This window comes from Grammomys surdaster, unplaced genomic scaffold, assembly GCF_004785775.1.
Source record: "Grammomys surdaster isolate TR1022 unplaced genomic scaffold, NIH_TR_1.0 170, whole genome shotgun sequence".
NCBI classification, from domain to species: domain Eukaryota; kingdom Metazoa; phylum Chordata; class Mammalia; order Rodentia; family Muridae; genus Grammomys; species Grammomys surdaster.
In genome coordinates, this window is record NW_021604618.1 from 23,254,086 (window position 1) to 23,274,077 (window position 19,992).

The 19,992-nt window shown below is 37.1% G+C and overlaps 1 protein-coding gene across 1 annotated transcript in view; it reads right to left on the bottom strand.

The window, feature by feature from the left end:
• Positions 1 to 19,992, bottom strand: part of Ubr1 (ubiquitin protein ligase E3 component n-recognin 1) — a 112,025-nt gene that overhangs the window by 37,997 nt on the left and 54,036 nt on the right. The window contains exons 22-31 of the mRNA XM_028766833.1: positions 16,421 to 16,473; positions 15,045 to 15,147; positions 13,859 to 13,907; positions 13,352 to 13,506; positions 10,401 to 10,500; positions 9,098 to 9,207; positions 7,389 to 7,475; positions 4,834 to 5,015; positions 1,950 to 2,155; positions 111 to 204 (exon numbers count right to left, since the gene is read on the bottom strand). Coding sequence (XP_028622666.1) covers positions 111 to 204; positions 1,950 to 2,155; positions 4,834 to 5,015; positions 7,389 to 7,475; positions 9,098 to 9,207; positions 10,401 to 10,500; positions 13,352 to 13,506; positions 13,859 to 13,907; positions 15,045 to 15,147; positions 16,421 to 16,473 — 1,139 coding nt within the window. The remainder of the gene's footprint in view (positions 1 to 110; positions 205 to 1,949; positions 2,156 to 4,833; positions 5,016 to 7,388; positions 7,476 to 9,097; positions 9,208 to 10,400; positions 10,501 to 13,351; positions 13,507 to 13,858; positions 13,908 to 15,044; positions 15,148 to 16,420; positions 16,474 to 19,992) is intronic.

Sequence of the window (19,992 nt, forward strand, 5' to 3'; positions counted from 1 at the left end):
TATTCCACAAGAAAAACAGAAAGAAGACATGAGAAAACATGCCTTTTGTGGTGTGTAGTAAACGCCAATATTCCTAGTCTCTTTCAAGAACATTCAGAGGGACAACTTACTTCTGCCAGCACACTGCATGCATGACATGACCACAGCTTCCTGTGTAAGTTCCATGGGCCAAGTCTGGGTCCATGAAAAGAGGGTCCAGCGTTTCTGGTTCAGAAAGACACAAATAAGAGGTACGTACTTATGTTTTCTAAAGTGTTAGCGGAGAGGAGTGGAGAAAGAGTTTTCAGGTCTAAAATGCTAAAATTTTATTTCTTGGGAATATCCAAGTATAACAATATGGCAGCAGGATATATATTCGTAATAATAATAAGAAAAAAGGAGGAAAGAAGCAAAAATATCAGGTTAGATCCTGAAATTTTTATGGATTAACAACTCTATATTCATTTATACTGTAATTCTGAACAGTAGGTTCAAGCTGTATTATATTGACCATTGAAATGCTTTTCTATTTTTCAAGAACAAATTTGCCTTTGTAAATTTAAAGAATAATTTGAATACATGACAATTTATAAAGAAGATTTATTTTTTGTATGAGTGTTTGTCTGCCTCTATGTCTGTGTGTACGGGTGCCACACACACCAGGAGGCCAGAAGACGGCACTGGATCCTCTGGAACTAGAGTTGTGGAGGGTTGTGACCCGCCATACAGAAGCTAGGTCCTCTGCAAGAGCACCAAGTGCTCCTAACTGCTGAGCCATCCCTCTAGTCACCATAAATGACAATTTTAAGGGGGGTGAGGTGGGGTGGAAAACAAACCACAGAGCATGAACTTTAAATTATGATATATTACTGCGTCACTCAGGCCTGAGGTCGGTTGCCACCTGCGTGCTCAGTGCCGTCATTCGCACGATGACATCTAACGCTCAAGGCTGTTTGAGCTCTGAGCATGCAAATACACGCAGCATTGAGTCGGTGGCCGGGACGCGTCAGACACTGATACACGCAGCATTGAGTCAGTGGCCGGGACGCGTCAGACACTAATAAATGTACGTTTACACCACCATCACTTCCATGGAATTTAAAATACAAAGCAGCTAACGTTGGATAAGTATAACGCGTTATGTAATTAATGCTCGATGAAGTAAATGCTTAATATAAATCTAATCATAAGGCAAATGGATAAGTTCACAATGTGAGACACTGAATAAAATTATTAGTCTGAATTCATCAAACTGGTTATTATCTTGAAAAAAGGGGCAAGAGATTACATTAAAAATACTAAAATAAACTTTTTTTTGCTTTATTTGTAAGACATTGTCTTACTGTGTAGTTTAGGCTGGTCTTGAACTCACTATGTAGGCCAGGCTAACCTCCACCTCACGGCAATCTTCCTAACTCCATGTGCTGGGATTACAGGCATGAGCCACCATGCCCATTTAAAAGAAACTTTATCAAAGCAATGTGAGACATGTCTAGATCTTTATTTAAAAAATATGCCTTCCTACTGGAGATATTTTGAGAACAGCTACAGAAATAAAAATTGTGTATATATGATATTCTTGAATTATTAGCTTCCTTAAATATGATAATGATATGATAAGTATACAATAGACTGCCCTCAGTTTTGGGAAATGCATTCAGAAATACCCAGGGATGAAGTGTTATGAGGCCTGCAATCGACTTTCAAATGGTTTGCAAGATAAAATAAAGCCAAAAGGAGACAGATTGAGCAACATTACCGAGGACTAACAAAAATCAAAACAAGGACAAAAACGGTTAAGTAGCTGATGTGACATGTAAGAACCTAATCTATTTCACATATAGATGTATTATTTAACCAAACAGGACTTACATACAATCTCACTGCTAAGTCTCTTTCAGAGTTTATTTTTATTCTAATTACATAGGCAGAAGAAGAAATGGCTGAAAGATTACTTGAGCAATACATACCCCCCAAGGGGTCCACAGGCTTCCCCCTGTGCTGGGTTAAGGCGGTAGATTTCTGCACACAGGCTGACAATACCATGGCGTTGTTTTCTAGTTTTACCTCTTGTTCTTCTTGGCAGAGGATGCATGTCAGCACCTCCTTTTCTGTGACAGCAGGGCCCCGTTTAGGACCCAGAGCAATTCTAGAGTACTCACTGACTGCTGAGGTGCTATCACAAGAAACAACAGAAATGAGAACATAGGTTTTGGTCACTGTCTTTACATTTTGATAGATTTTAAGTAAGCAAATATAAATAAAAATCATATTTAGCAATATTACCTTTAAAATCTACCCTGAACTTTCTGGCTTTAAGCAGTTAATTTTATAACTAGAAAATTCAGTTTGTTCTAAGTGCACAAAGATAGAATATGATATATGTTGTGATTCTACTTAATTTACTGTATCAACAAAATTAGGGCTATTTCTCTTTTTCTGAATGATAAATATGTAGCTCACATATCAAAGAAATTTTGTAAAATATAGAAAAGTATTAAGAAAATAAAAAGCATTGTATTCTGCAATGTAACCACTAGTAATCTTGCTTATTTGTTTTCTATTTATAATATACGTTTTGTACAAAGAACGGCATGCTATAAACACAGACTCATTCACTTGGATACTGTCTTACTCATTCACACTTATTTGAAATAGCGGCCACTGCTACTCCTGCTACTGTACACGTTTATCCATCCCTTTCATTAGGCAGTTAGTCTTCAGTTTCTAGCTTAACAGGTATTAAAACTACAAAACCTTAAACCTTAATAAACTTTAATGCTATAGCAATACTTATAATCTACAATATAACTGATAATAAAATACAAATAAAAGCAAGTATTTATAATGGTTTGATTGTGATACTAGGCACAGCTTCACAGATTTTGTGGGGTTTTTTTTCTCATTTAATCCTTACAATAAACATGAGGTAGATATAATTACCTCCATTTTTTCCAGAGGGAGAAACTGAGACCTAGAGATACTAAGAGATAGATCTAGGAATTCATCATTCATACATAATAGGACCAAGATTTAACTAACCCAAGGGACCTAGCCTCAGAGGTCATATGCTGCACCATTCTGCAATACTATACAAAAAGTTCCCTGAAGTATGGTTCAATGAAATATAAATAACTCAAATGCTCATCAGTGTAAATGTGTTAACATGATATAGAACATTATACAGTTTTCAAAGGGTACTTCTTAGCTGTGACATTGGAGATACAATAAGTATATATCACTTATGCAAACAAAAGGCTGAATAACAATATCACATAATTTGGTGATTACATGTGTTTGCATGTAATAAATAGTATAATAAAAATTCTGATATATACATACATAAAACCTTCTGGTTTTTTAGACAAAGTCTCACTTATGTGCAGCTTAGGCTAGGCTTCAAGTCACTGCAGCTCAGACTAGCCTCCAACTTTCAACCCTTCTTTAACCTCTTGAATTCAGAGCTATACACATAAAACTTATAACCACAGGAGGCAGAAAAGGACATAGGACTTGGTGAAGTGTCCAAAGGAACTTTAGCTTTATCTCTACCATTTGATTTTCAAAGTGAAAATACAGTAATACAACTGTAGTTAAAATAGTTTAAATAGCATTAAGATAAAAAAAATTAAAATTTAAGATACTGAGAAATCTGTCTTTATTAATAAATATATATGCAAAAAATAATAACATACATTTTTCAAAAGACAAAATGTAAAAGTCAGTAAACAACTTTATATGAGTTGATCCTTGCACTAACAAGCAACCAGAAAATGTTTACATTTTCGTTTATGGCGCTAGGAATTGAACCTAGTGTCTCATGTGTGCGAGCAAGCACTTATCCACTGCCCTTCACTCCTAACCTATACATTTTGATCTCGTGAGAATGAAACATGTTCATACACTACAAGGAGTAGAGAATGACAGAGTCACCCAGAAATGCAATGTGGACTACCCGCTAAAGTTTTAACTTAGCCAGGAGTGATGGTGCACACTCTTGATCACACACTCGGGAGGCAGAAGCAGGCTGATCTCCGTGAGTCAGTCTGTATACACAGTGAGTTCCAGGACAACCAAGGCTATACAATGAGACTAAATGTACGAGACTGGAGAGATGGCTCAGGGGTTAAACCACTGACTGCTCTTCTCGAGGACCTGAGTTCGATTCCATCTGCGACTCCAGTTCCAGGAGATTTGGTGCTCTCTCTTGCTTCGGTAAGCATCAAGTATGTATGTGGTACGTAAACATATACACACGTAAAACGTACATACATATAAAATAAAAAGAAATAAATCTCAAAGAAATGTTTTTTTGTTTGTTTGTTTGTTTTTCGGGTCAGGGTTTCTCTGTGTAGCCCTGACTGTCCTGGAACTCACTCTGTAGACCAGGCTGGCCTCAAACTCAAATCCGCCTGCCTCTGCCTCCCAAGTGCTGGGATTAAAGGCATGCGCCACCACTGCCCACCTTGAAAGAAGAAATGTTTTAAAGAATTAAGTATAAAAGAAAAGAAAAACATTGGTGTGGTGAGTTATCCCTGTCATTTCAGCACTTGGGAGGCTAAGGCAGAATTGTTACAAGTTCAAGACCATCATGGACTAGATAGGATGGCCCTGTCTCAAGCAAGCAAACAAAAGAAAAACTAGTATAAATCACCTCTATTAGGTGATCAATTTATCTCCAGTTTGTAATAATGGTAGTTCATTTTTCTGAGGAACAAAATACCAACCCACAGAAAATGATGGGTTAGTTTTATTTTTGCTGTTCCGATCCGATCTCAATGATTTCTGAAGAATGCTTGGGTTTTTTCCTTAAAAAAAAAAAAAAAAAAAGGAACTATTAATCTTCTGTATTACCTGTCTTCCTCCATAATGGAGTCTTCTTTCCCTGCAACTTCTGACGTATTGTCATACATGAGTTTGTGAGTTTCAATGAAGTTTTTCTGTAAGGCAGACATCTGGGCCATGATCTTCTGGCGATGGAGCCTAGCAGCTTCAGCCTTTCTCTTCCGCTCTGCCTTTTCTTTATCATGAGTAATCTGAATGTTAAGGAACACCGAAATTAGATAGGATCTCCTGTTAAAAATTCATGTCCAGATTAAATATCCTCTATTTGAGGCAGCAGTTACCATATCTGATAAGGTAGACTTCAAACAAAAAGTAATTAGAGAGATAAAGAGGGCTACTATCAATAGATTATTCTATATCAATAAAAGAACAATCCATCAAGTAGATATAACAAGCTGGGTGTGGTGGCACATGCCTGTATCCCAGCACTGGGAAGCAGGGGGCAAGCAGATCTCTGAGTTCCAGGCCAGCTTGGTCTATGGAGTGAGTTCCAGGACAGTCAGTGCTATGGAGAGAAACCCGCCCCCCAAAATATAACATTTATTAATGCTTATATACTAAATATTAGGTCCCCAAATTTCATAAAACTAACATAGAAGGCATAAAATATATAGGTCCTGATGCAGTAATAGTGGAGGACTTCAATACTCAACTCTTACATTTAAATAGGTCTTTCAGACTAAAAATAACTAAAGAAACCTCAGAGCTGCAATATACCATTAGCCAAATGGATACAGAATAGTCCACCTGACAGATGGGGATTATGCACTCTTCTCAGTGACATAAGCAACTGTCTCCGAAACTGATCAGATCATAGGCTACAAATTAATACTTAACAAATATTAAAAGAAATAATTCTTTGCTTGATTAGATTTTCTTATTTATTTATTTAGAGACAGTTTTACTGTGTAGGCCTCGTTGTCCTAGAATTCACTATGTAGACCAGACTGGCATTACACTCACAGAGATCTACCTGCCTCTGCCTAGACTGCTCGGATAAAAGGCATCCGTACTACCACCCAGCAGAATCAATTCTTTATATCAGAGGTAGAAGGCAACAAGAAGAACCGTAAATACTAGAAAAATACGTGTAAAGTGAACAATACATTTTTGAATTAGCAGTGACCAGAGAAGAAATTTTTAAATTCCTATAGTTAAGTAAAAATGAGACCTTCCAGAACCTTTGGGGAACAGTCAAGACAGTCCTAAGAGCAAAGTTTATAGCTATAAATTCTCATATTTAAAAAAAAAAATAGAAAAAACTCCTGAGAGATCTTAAATAAACAACCTAATTATGCAGCTCATGGCTCTAGGAAACCAACACTAAGCCAATCCCGAACCCAAGAGACGGGAAGACATTATAAAGATTAGGGAAGAAATTAATAAAATAAGGACGAAATGAACAATGCATAAAATTAACTAAACAAAGACTTGGTTCTTCCAAAACCACTGACAAATCCTTAGCCAATGTGACAAAGAAAAAAAATGTGAGGACAAAATTAGAATAAAAGAGTGTTATAGGGGCTGGAGAGATGGCTCAGTGGTTAAGAGCACTGACTGCTCTTCTGGAGGTCCTGAGTTCAATTCCCAGCAACCACATGGTGGCTCACAACCATCTGTAATAATCTGATGCCCTCTTATGGGGTGTCTGAAGACAGCTACAGTGTACTTACATATAATAATAAATAAATAAACTTTAAAAAAAAAAAGAGTGTTATATAACAGATTCCAGTGAAATCCAGAACACGAGAAGCCGGAAAACTCAGAAGAAATGGTTCAATTTCTATGTGTATATGACCTACCCAAATTAAAGCCAGAAGATAAAACATAAAAGAGATTTATTAAAAGTACTAAAGATTTCACCCAGGCCTTTCATACGTGAGGCAAATGTTCTATCATACACAAACAAGTACAACACATTTTCTTTTAGAAAAAAGTTAATAACCTCAAGTAAGAATATTCTAATAATTAAGATGGATGTGATGGTGCACCCTTTAATTGTAGCATTGGGAGGCAGAGACAAATGGATCTCAGTTAAGGACAGCTTGGTCTACATAGCAAGTTCTAGAACAGTCAGAGTTACATAGAGAGACCCTGTCTCAAAGAACAAACAAATAAACAAAAGGAATATTCTAACAATTAAATATTGGCTAATTAATTTAATATTAGCAAAACATGATTCAAAACATTATGGGAAATCATGGCGTCTAATTATGTAATTTCACTGGATCTAAGATGTACCGTTATTTTATACTTCTTAATACATGAATACTATTGACTAAATTATGAAATGCCATTGACTGAGACAAGTCTTAATTTTAGAGGTGAAAGTATTTTAAAATTAATAAAGTCTTTCTAACAGAGTTCACTGGGAATCAAGATCCTCTAATTTTGTAAAATACATACATTATACTGAGTTTATGTTAAGTGCAGTACAGACGCATGGAAAGGAAATAAAAGATGAACAAAAATCCCATATTTTGCCACAGAATTCCTCCAAAAGAAGAAAAGTGACTCCATGTTCACAGCCAGAGATGAATGTAACATTGTTACAGTGCTGTTACCTCCTCACTTTTAACGGACTCCAATCCTGAAGTGCTTGCCACAACTAAACAAGATTTTTCTCTTAATCGCTTCACTGTGTCAAACATCTGTGAAAACAGAAAAAATATTAAGTTTGGTTAGACTGACAGGGAAGACAGATTTTTTAAAATCACTAATCTGATTCATCCATCTTCTCTTGAAATGCCTTTGAGGTAAGATACTTAGATGTATTAGAAAAACAAAATTTAAAAGGTGACCCTGTCTGTGATAAACAGTGCTGTTGTTGGCCAAGGAGCCATCAGCGGAGTTTAAGTCTGCTGCTCTGGGAACAACAGTTTGTCTGGGGTTGGGGGTGCAGCAGATTATTTCTAAATGTTAAATTTTAAATGTTAATGGAAACTCTAACTCCCAAATGATTTTCTGACTTAGTCTTCTAAATAACTGGGACTATAAAGCATACCACTAAAGCCAGTTTAAAGTATGTTTTTATTCATGACTTCAGAATGACAATACACCATTTTATTCTGACCTATGAAGGGAACAACAGTCTGGCCCTGGCTATCCCTGATGTCCCACTTCCCCTTATGTTCCAGTGATGCTGGCCTTGCTCTTCCACTGCAGTGCCCTCTCCTTGGAACACTCTTTTCTAGAGTGTTAGAGTGACCCATGTCTCAGCTCTCACTTCACCTTCTGACAAAGCCCTTCTCTTATTATCCAAGGGAACCTTCTCTCATGCTATTAGATTATCCAGATGAATATTTTAAAATTATCAATTGTACTTCAACTATGGCACATGCTCCATGAAAGCAAGCATTTTGTGCTGCTTGGGATCTTGAATTCATCATGGTACATTGTAATTACTCAGTAAATGTAACTGATAATGACATAAATAAATATCTTATTATTAAAATAAATGTCACAGAACCAGAAGAAATTGAATTACTACCACAAAAAGCCACAGGGTTGTAACAGTTGACAGTAAATGACTGACAAATGAAGAGAGAGCAGTAGCTGAATCCTAGCAGCAAATAGGAGATGTTTACATACAGTATGGGATCACATAATTATGTATAATTAAATAATGACAATAAATGACTGTCAAGGCTTTGATTTTTTATGTTTGAAATTATACTTACATTATTTTTCCTTTCCCACTTCCAAACCTTCCTATATACTCATCCCTTGATCTTTTTCAAACTCAAGGCCTCATTTTGTTACATGCATGTGTGTGTGTGTGCATATATATATATACACACATATATACATGTACATATTCCTAAATCTAACCTGCTCAGTCTGTATAACATTACTTGCATGTACTTTTTTATGTGCTTACTGTATCATACTGTAAAAATTTTTAAAATTAATCTATGGTTCTGGGGACTGACTCAAGGACCCACACATGGTGAACACACATGCTACCACTGATTTCTACTTTCAGCCCCTACACTACTCTTTTCACTATAATTTGAGAGCATGCTCTCTCTACTTACAAAAGTAAAACAGCATGCAAAGTTACACCAGTAGCAATCTCATACACCTTGTATTTATTTAACCGAGTTTATTGACTGCATCGAGTTCACATCAAGTAACAAACTATTTAGGTTTACAGAAGTATATTCTGTGGTATTCAAGTAAGGATGAATCACTTAATGATGCATTTATCAAAATATGTTCTTGGTGTTAAGCAGCACATAACTCATTAGACCAGTTTACTTTTGTGATATACCTGGAGTATCCATGTTATCATGTCCTTCTGGCCTTCTAATTGGGGGATTCCTTTGAGTTTTTCCAAAAGCATTTGTATATTCTGAGCATTCATGGCTGAACTTCCCAATCCTTTTTTAAAATACAAAATTATATTAAAAGAAGATTATCTTCATAATGACATACGAGTTTAATTCTCAGTGCCTATCATTCACATGATGATTGAGGCTTGCTAGTCAGTCCCTTCTCTACCCTGATTTTTCAAAGAAAGAATCTGTGATGACATGAAATACTGAGTTACGATTATGTGAATGACTAAGGGCTAAATTAAAAGATAGGATGAGAGAAACTCCCATTATTTTAAGTCTCTCTGCATCACCCACTTCACTGCTAAGCAAGAGCTACTCCTAATAAACCGCTCTTGCCTTCCCTCTCTTTGGTTACTGTCTACAAGTACAAGCACACGATGAGAAGAACTACTGCAGAGACACTGAAGTGAGGGAGGCCATGGCCACAGACAGAGAAGGCTTCAGTAATCTACAAAGTTAGTGTCATGCTTTGCTTACAACTACTGGTTTTGTAATTAATGTTTCAGGAATTTGCTTTGAACAAGACTATCTTAGCTTAAGAGCATTCTAATCTAAACCTATTCTATTCTTCAAAATTAGAAAAAAAAAGTATAAAAAGAAATACTTTCAGTGAGACACACTTCTCTCCATTCATACTACAATCATACCCAGGAACTGAAAAAAAAAATGAGTATACTGGAAAATATTAGTTAAAAACTAAACATGCTAGGCAAATAAATCAGTTAAGAGTTGTAGTGTTTGCATAGGTATGCCCCCACAGACTCATGTATGTGAATGTATGGCTCATAGGGAATAGCTCTATTAGGAAGGATGATTTTACTGGAGTAGGTGTGGCCATGTTGGAGGAAGTGTGTCACTGTGGAGATGGGTTTTGAGGTATCATATACGCTCAAGCTCCACCTAGTGTGGTACACAGTCTTCTGCTGCTGCCAGAGGATCAAGATGTAGAACTCTCAACTCCTTCTCCAGCATCATGACTGCCTGCATGCTGCCGTGCTTCCCACCATGATGATAATGGACTAAACCTCTGAAACTGTACGCCAGCCCCAATTAAAGTTTTCCTTTATAAGAGTTACCATGGTCATGGTGTCTTTTCACAGCAATGAAACCCTAACTATAAGACAAAGGGCTTTTTACATTTTAAGAACTGACAGATAAAAACTGGTTAAGGTCCAAACTTTCAATTACAAATGGGCAGTAAGCTTGAAGCTTCTTGGGAATGATGCTGTAGCATACTTGAAGCCTTATGGTAAAAGTCAAAAGTCACTTCTTCTTCAGGAGCTTTCTGAAGCTGCTGCTTCTCCTCCAGCAAGCCCAGTGCCAATATATGGAATGCCTGAAAAAGGGAGAACAAGGGACTTTGAAGTACTTCTTCTTTAATTGGAGGTACTAATGTAAATAACCCAAAAGAAAGAAAACAATAACCCAAAATGGACAAAGCTTATAAACAAAGTTAACTGAAAGAGAAATCCTGAGTACCCAATTCAAATTAAGGAGATACAGTTTAAGGCAACTGAAAGAATGTCACTTAAAAAGTGACAAACATTTGGAGTTTACTATAAACTGCACAGCTGCCCAAAGGGTTTAGGAAGCAGTCATTTGTTATTACACTGGTGATAAAGGAACATAAACTAGTTTTACATTAAAAAAAAAATCATTGTGACAACACCAGTCAAAAATGTAAAGGAGTAGTTTGTGTAGTAGGAATTAGTATGGCAAATATACTCATTTATGTAAACAAAGATATTTGTACAAGGATGTTCACTGTAAACTAGGTATAGCACACACCTGTAATCTCATATACTTGGAAAGCTGAGAGGGGAAGGATGACCTAAGCCCACAAAATCAAGACCAGCCTGAGCGACGTAAAGAGAATCTGTCACAAGCAAGCAAGCAAGCAAACTAACCACAATCAATGTTCATCTTAGTGTTCTTTGTTATAACAAAACCCTAAAATCAAGCCCAATGTCTATTAACGAAAGTTAAATGTATAATAGTATTCGTACACAATGAAATATACATGCAACCAAGAATGACAAAGACCCTTATGTGCTTATGTTGAAATAGTTTCCAGGATTTACAAAACATTAACAGTGCTTAGGAGATAAGGACACTGGGAGCTGTGGGGAAATTTTTAACTGGAGTTCAAATAAAGCTCTACAATACTGACTATAGTACTGCAAGTATTTATCACTGAGCTACAAAAAGAGCATGAACCTACAGACCAATAATCACTAACAGGGGACAGGGATAGAGATTATTCAGTTAAATAGGTATTAAATAAATATATAATTATAGCTGCCATAAAATAGCAGGATTAAGTAATTTATTAATTAGAAATACCAAGAAGTCAGGTATGATTGCTCATATGTATACTCTTAGCCCTCAGGATGCTGAGGCAGAAGGACTGCCACAAGTTTAAGGTTAGCCTAGGCATAAAGAGTTTCAGTCTACCTTGTGCTATATATAGTATGCGACTCTACTTCAAAAACGAACAAACAAACAAATAAATAAAACAAAGAGAGCTGCAAGTGTGGTTAGTGGTAGAGTTTTTGTCTAGTATAGACACGCTCCTCGGCCTACTCACCAGCACCACCCAAACCAAATCAAACAACATAAATATATGCCTATAAAAATACAATGCACTGGGTGGTGGCGGCGTATGCCTTTAATCCTAACACTCAAGAGGCAGAGACTGGTAGATCTCTGTGAGTTCAAGACCAGCCTGGTCTACAGAGCAAGTTCCAGGACAGCCAGGGCTACACAAAGAAACCCTGTTTCAAAGAAAAGAAAAAACAAAACCAGCATGATGCAATGTGTTATGGACTTATCACTAACATGAAGAGACTTTTTTTTTGTTTGGTTGTTTTTGTTTTGTTTTTTTTTCTCTCTCTCTCCTCTCTCTCTCTCTCTCTCTCTCTCTCTCTCTCTCTCTCTCTCTCAACTCAGGAGAAGGAGCTGGGAGACGTTAGGAAATTTTTAACTGGAGTTCAAATGAACAGAGTTGGAGAGTAGTACCTAAAATAGCATAGGAATAGATTATGTTCTAAAAGAGCTTATCAACCAAGGATTCTACTTCCCAGAACCTTTGCAGTGAATGCGATCAATAAGAGGCTTGCCACGGATACAGTCGCTTTTAATCATCATGATGTGCCCCAATTACAAAAGTGCAGGGTACAACAGAATTACATTTCTACAGAACCCCAACCACAAGTATTAAAAAAAGAAATAAGGACAGATGACACTTTATAGATCTTAAACTTGTCTTCACTCCTTGGTTTCTCAAGATTACACCATCTTTAAAAACCAGCTATTCTGCTATCTTCATCATAGCATCTCTCAAGAATGGAGAGGAAAGCCTTGGCTAGCCCATGGTTACCATGCCATTCTCCCTAGCCAGTCAGGGCTGAACAGCAGGGGAGGGCAGCGTGGGGCAGGGAGTGGAAGGCTAATCTCCCTTAGCACAGCACAGCTGCTGAAGCTTGAAGGGAGAGCAGGACTGGGGAGACCGGGGGAGAGGGATCCAGCCCCTGCTTTCTGTCAGAATCACTGTTGGAAAAGGAGAAGAAAAAGCAGAACACCTTCCATGCTTGTGCTTCTTCTCATGAGCTTTCGTTACTTTCCTCTCCATTACCATTCCTGGGCCTACCATGACCGAAGCCAGAGAATCCACAAAGCAGAGGGAGGATAGTGTCCTAAGGGTTGACATGCCTGATACCTATATGTGGCCCAGGATAAGAAGGCCAACCTGGAGAGGAAGCTAGGAAACAACTAGGGGGGAAAGAAAGGATGAACAGGTGGTTGACAGGCAAGATTTCAACCTCTAGGGCACACAGATTTGACCCTGGCTAACTAGCAGTTAGTAAATAGCATTCTGCATATTCAGATGTTTGTTCAAGCTTTTCCAAGACTGCTTACTTGATTAATCCTTCCCAGGCCTGGCTCTCACTTCCTGGTTATCCCTATCCTACACACTTTTTTTGAGTTTTTTAAAACATGAGTATTTCCCAAGGACAGAGATGCTAAAAACATGAGAATGTATCACCAAAGCAACTTGGGCCACAGTTAAACTATTTTAATGATTCCTAAGTACCATGTGTTTCTGACATGGTTCTGACTACATTAATCCAAGGACTGTTTTTCAGATTCCACAAAGAACTGAAAGCAAACGCTGCAGGTAAACATACCATCTGCAGCATCCCTTCTGTCCACAGGTTAGACTCCGTGTCCACTGCCCGCTCAAAGATGGTCCTGAGGATGCACATCATAACATCACAGCTAAGGAGGTTGACGACTTTGCTGAAAGCAGGGCAGAACTCAGGAGGAGGTGGTGGTGGCAATGCTGTCGGGGAAACAGAATAAATGGGGAAAAGAGACAAACAGGCACATTTTTATTTGAACTATCCTAACATACTAAATTGTAAATATGAAAAGTCAAAGTTTAAATGCAAAATAACATAATTTTTTTCCACTTCAAAGCACTGAAAACATCAATGTCAAGGGAAATGCAAACTGCTAGACTAGTCTCCCAAAATAGATTCCATTGCTAACAATGTAAAAGGCTTTCACTCATGTTGGCACATCTGAAAAATAAATGAAAAGAGGCTTTTCTATATTTCCTTTAGTTGCCCCCTTCAAATCAACAAAACACAAAAAATAGGCAAAATGAAGTCAGTTCAGAATCTCAGTTTTACCTTCATCTTTATTTTCTTGTTTTCTCCTTTTCTTCTGCATATGTTCAGCCTATTTAAGAAAAAAAAAAAAAAGAAAAAGTAAAAACTATTATTACATACACTGCTTAGCAAGCACAAAACAAGTAAAATATTGTTTGAAAAAAATACAAAGATTGACCTACCTACTAAAATATTTTATATGCTAATTTAAAATATATTCAAAATATTACTTTGACTAGAAACCAAATAGTTGTCTTAGAGAAGGCATCACAAGATGGGTGAGGTATGATTCTCATGCAGAACTTAGCTCCTGTTCTTTTAGTCAGAAGACTTCCTAGCTTCTATCCAGTCCAAGGACCTACAGTGTGTAACTTTTATCTGTATTTATACTTATTTTATTTTATTAAATGAAAGCTCCTGGGCTGGAGAGATGGCAAAGTGGTTAAGAGCACTGACTGCACTTCCAGAGGTCCTGAGTTCAAATCCCAGCAACCACATGGTGGCTCACAACCATCTGTAATGAGATCTCATGCCCTCTTCTGGTGTGTCTGAAGACAGCTACAGTGTATTCATATATAATAAATAAAGAAATCTTTAAAGAAAAAAAAAAAAAAAGAAAGCTCCTGTGTTAGACTCCTTTGCTGTAAGAAAGCAGCAGACAGCCTGATACAAAGGGCAGCAGCATCTCACTCAGCCCCATGTCTGGCTTCAGATAATCATGAAGAGGAAGCCATGGTAGAGTAGAGCATTTCTCACAATGTCAGCAAGCAAGCAAGATCACACTGGTAGTAACCAGCTTTCTCCTTCCAGGACCAACAGACACTATGTGCTAATCACTGTTGTAAAAGACAAGAAAGAAAAAGAATGGGGGGGGGGGCCCCCCCGGGCGGCCGTGCGGGGGGGAGGAAGCAAGAGAGGAAGAGGAGTATTCTAAAGAAGCATGACAGACAATCAAAGCATGTGACAGTGAAGTGAAGGATGCATACCTGAATCCTCTTCTCCTGTAGCAACTATTATGGACATTTCTGCTATAGTCAAGTAAATCTAAATATTGTCTATACATGATTATCTATACTGATTAAGTTTTTAATTTTTTTGGATGAATTAACACCACCCTCTACTGAGAGCCATGATGAAACTACTTTTCTGTAGATTCAGAAAACATAAAAGACTTCAGGTTTATTTATGAAAAGGATACTTTTCCTACCTTGCTATGTTGTGTTTTAGAATAATGGTAAAAGTACATATTGAAGTCTTTCAGTGATTCATCTTTCAATTCATAAACTCCATGGCCCGACACACCTGGTTTCCTAAAGCAACAGATAACACAGAGATGAAGAACAGTGTTTTATTTTCACAGAACTGACACCAGACAAAGACTCTAAAATCTAATCTAAAATTCAAGATTCCTATTAAAAAATTATATCTTAGAAATGATCAATTTAGTTCTATGGTAACTAAAAAACATACACAGAATACAAAATCCTGACAACAGTGACATTTTTATTTAATAAGTTATGAAATTCAAACAAATCTGGGAGAGTTTGCCTTGTGCTAAGTAGACCTTAGAATGTGTACTTAGATTCCCAGACTTCTTTTATAGCCTCTGGGTTTAAAGGTGCCTGTTAAATTACAGTATACTACTTGACGTGGGTCAAACCTCAGATGGTAGAGAACAAATCATTAGCAAACTGTTCTAATAGTACGGAATCTTCTATCAAGCGCTGTAGTAGGAAAAGCATCACAGCTAAAGGGAGCATACCATATTTGCTGTGAACATTTAGCATCTTTGAGTTTCTGTTCAATCTTTAACTTAAAAAATATCATTAAACACTGCTAATAGGAAAAAAAGAGCCACATGCTATTCTATAAGTTTTTTATAATTGGTAGTGAGCTGGAGAGATGGCTTAGCAGTTAAGAGCACTGGCCATTCTTCCAGAGGACCCAGCATCCGCATGGCAGCTCACAACTGCTAACTACAACTCCATAGGACCTGGTATCCTCGCATAGACATATATACAGGCAAAACATGAGTGAACACAAAAATAAATAAGTCTTTAAAAAAACACCAACAGCATCACTCTAAACACAATACGATCATAAGCCAAAGTACATTACTATTATCAATTATCCAAAATTCAAGAATTAATCCAATTAACATTTTCACCTTACATACCACAAAGAGTGAAAGGTTTATAAAATACCCTTTAACTCTATTGGAAAAAAAAATCTAAGATCAGCATATAAAACAAAAATTTATAAAACAATGAAGTCATAGCTTCAGAGTATTAGGAAAGAGTTACCAGACAGTCTTAGCTTACTGTCTAAATCACCTAATATAACTAGCTAGTCTCTCATTGACCTGCCACACAAAGAACCTCATTTCATCAACAAACACATTGAATTGTTTCATTATTAAACACAGTCGTCAGTGCCTAGTGCATCCTCCACTCTCACCTCTCGACTCCATATTGTATTCTCATTCCTGGGCACTCTAAAAATCAGATGTTCTAAAAAACCATCCAGAGTATAAAAATAAAGATCAGCCTATCTCTCAGAAAAGAATAAATATTAAACACTTACTTAAATGTGGCCACTTTGTTTATGACATTTTCTAAGCCAGTTTCATTATTTTCCTGTCAAAACAACATTTTTTTGGTCATTTTTACCTTCAGGTAATGATTTTTTATTTCTCTTACTGTGAACTGAAATACATTTTAAACTTCATCTCTGAAGTACTTTATACACAATAAATTAAAGATTAACTGCAATATTGCATTAAAAGTACATATGAAAGTCGGGTGATGGTGGCATATGCCTTTAATCCCAGCACTCAGGGGGCAGAGGCAGTCAGAGCTCTGTGAGTTTGAGGCCAGCCTGGTCTACAGAATGAGTTCCAGGACAGTCAGGGCTACATGGAGAAACCCTGTCTGGGAGAGAGGGAGGGCAAAAGAAAAAAATGAAAAAGAAAAAAAGTACATATGAAACCAATATGTTGTAGGGGAGTAACTGTAAAGATACACACTCTTACGTATAAATAGCACAGGTTAAGTCAGCTCTCTGAGTCTGCCTTCATGTGTATGTACACATGCACAATTTTTAACGCCCACCCTCCTTTCTTTCCTTCTTTTTTTTTTTTTGGATGGTGTTGGAATTTAACCCAGAGCCTGCAGAAAGCACTCTATCACTCAGCTATCTGCTCAGTGGTTAAAAAGAAGCCTTATAATGCTTATCAACAACATCTAGGGACATATCTACGCTTTACTAATCCTTGAAACCAAGGTAAACAAATTGAATAGCCTCCAATCAGAAACATGACAAAGTATCTGTGCACAGTGTCCAGATGTGTTCCTCCTTTTGCAGCTCTGATAGGTTTCTGCTAATTAGCACAAACATTTCCTTAAAAACAGAGTGGTATTTTTATGGAGTCATTCACAATGATGAGAAGGACCTAGTTAAAATACTACAGTAAAGTTATAGCTACCTACCTACAGTTTTTTAAAATTAAGAAATTTAACCTCCTTTTCAAAGTTTAGTTTGAACAGGCTCAGTGAGTAAAAGCACCTCCTGCCAAGTCTGATAAACTTAGTTTAATCCCTGGGACCCACACAGTGAAAGGAGAAAATTAATCCCTGCTTTGTCCTCTTATCCCTGCAGGTGTCACATGAGTACTGTAACACACACACACGCACACACACACACCCCACATGTACACACATGCAGAAATAAATGCAAACCAAACTTTATTTTATTTACCTATTTAGTTTTTAAGGAGATGAGTCTCAGCCGGGCGTTGGTGGCGCCGCACGCCTTTAATCCCAGCACTTGGGAGGCAGAGGCAGGCGGATTTCTGAGTTCGAGGCCAGCCTGGTCTACAGAGTGAGTTCCAGGACAGCCAGGGCTATACAGAGAAACCTTGTCTCGAAAAACCAAAAAAAAAAAAAAAAAAAAAAAAGGAGATGAGTCTCATTATGTTGCTCAGGCTGGCCCTAAACTCCTGTGCATAAATGAGCCTTAGCTTCGCAGGTAACTGGAATTATACTATAAAACCTGTGCTACTAACCTACTTAACCTTATAAAAAAACAATTTATCTGAGATTAATTATGCTCTGAGCAAAGTCAGAGGATGCCTTAGAAAATTTTGTTTCTAAGTATGTTATATATGTATTACCAGTCACAGGTAAAATTATTTTAGGTGTAACATATTTGTAGAATTTTTGAATATTTACTTATTTTAATTGTATTTAGGGGAAAATCATTTAGAACATCAAAACAACTGCTTAAAACACACTATGGAAAACTATAAGATGATATTTAAAAGGCATTAATCATGAAATTAATAGGTGGATATACAAAAATTACAAAAGTAAAATCCCAAATAGCTACAATTTGACAACCAGTTTACAGTGAAACTGGGAAAAAATTACAAAAAAATCCAGCAGAGAGGAAGAAACTGAGTCAAAGCACAGCATCTCTTATGTGTATGGAAGTCTTAACAATATAAGAAAGTTGAATTCTTTATTAAGAATCACTTTTCTAGGGCTGCAGGAGTAGCTCAGTGTGAAAAATACTTTGGCATGCAAGCCTAATAATATCCTGGACCCAGGCCTTGGAGCCCATAGAAGAGCCGCATGCGGTGGCTCACAAGTAGAATCCCAGCATGCCCAGATGAGAGGCAGCAGAAGAACCACCAGAAAGCTCATGTAGGCAGCAGATATCTACATACATGTCATGGCATGTGTATACTTCCACTCACACATATAAAAACAAAACTTAAGCAATCATTGTTCTAATTAATTCACAAATCTCACAAGAAAAAAGTGTAAGAGTCATAACTTTAGAACAATTATACCAGTATTGGTATATGCTAAAGCATAAATGCCACTGTGGTGTAGGTCACAATTCACCTTATAGATCTCTAATTAGAGAGAGCAAGCTGACAACATGCTCCAGCTGTTGTCCTTTGGGCTTCTCACAAAAGGATTCCAGGCCTTAAGCAAAGCTAATAAAAAGCAGCTTGTTCTGCAAGACATGGCAAGATAGCAAAGCCAGATTTTTATTTTGCTGTCTGTCTCTGCCTCTCTTTCTCTCTTCTATCTCCATCCCTGCCTACTTTTCTAGACAGGGCATGCTCCATAGCTCCAGCTGCTCTGGAACTCCAAGCGTGCTGGAATTACTAAAAGTGTGCCACAGTGCGTAACCTATTGCTTCATTCTTTCTTTTTCTTCATTCTTTTTTCTTTTTCTTTTTTTTTTTGGTTTTTGGAGACAGGGTTTCTCTGTATAGCCCTGGCTATCCTGGAACTCACTCTGTAGACCAGGCTGGCCTTGAACTCAGAAATCTGCCTGCCTCTGCCTCCCAAGTGCTGGGATTAAAGGCGTGTGTGCCACCACTGCCCGGCCTTTTCCTTCATTCTTTTCACATAATACTTGTATGTATTTATGAGACCAATCACAACAACATATACATACACATATACATACATACATACATACATACATACATACATACACATATGCAATGTATAATTATCAAATCAGGATAACTGAAAATTCCAAGTCCTCAAATATTTTACAATTCAACATATAGTAAAACTTTGGGCTCTCTTTTTCCTAGTTATTTTGAAACATATCACTTTGTTGTTAAGTACGAGCACTAGAACTAATTTTCCTAAGTGCACTTTGCTGCCCGTTATTTAACCTCTATCTGATCTCCTGACACCCTTAATTTCTAGGGACCACTAATTCAACCTTCTTCTATGAGAGCTACTTTTTTTGTAGGATGCTTCCATTCATGTGCCTTTGCATTTTCTTCACAAATAATAAAATCTTCATTTTTTTGTTTTCTGGCCTGTTTCCTACAAGATCCACATTAACACACTGCTCCAAAAATCTGAAATCTCAGCATTTCAGATACCTTTCATTTCCTCTGCCAAAAATCTTGTTTTAAAGCAAACAAAAACTTCAGAGCATTTCTGTGGAACGAAAGCTGATAGACAACTAAAACTGAAATGTAATTGGTTCATAACCATAATAGAAAAATGTGGGTCATTTTGCAAAGCAAATTTTCCTGAAATTTGAAGTTAACTTTCAATTGAGAAAGAGAGAGAGAGAGAGAGAGAGAGAGAGAGAGAGAGAGAGAGAGAGAGAGAGAGA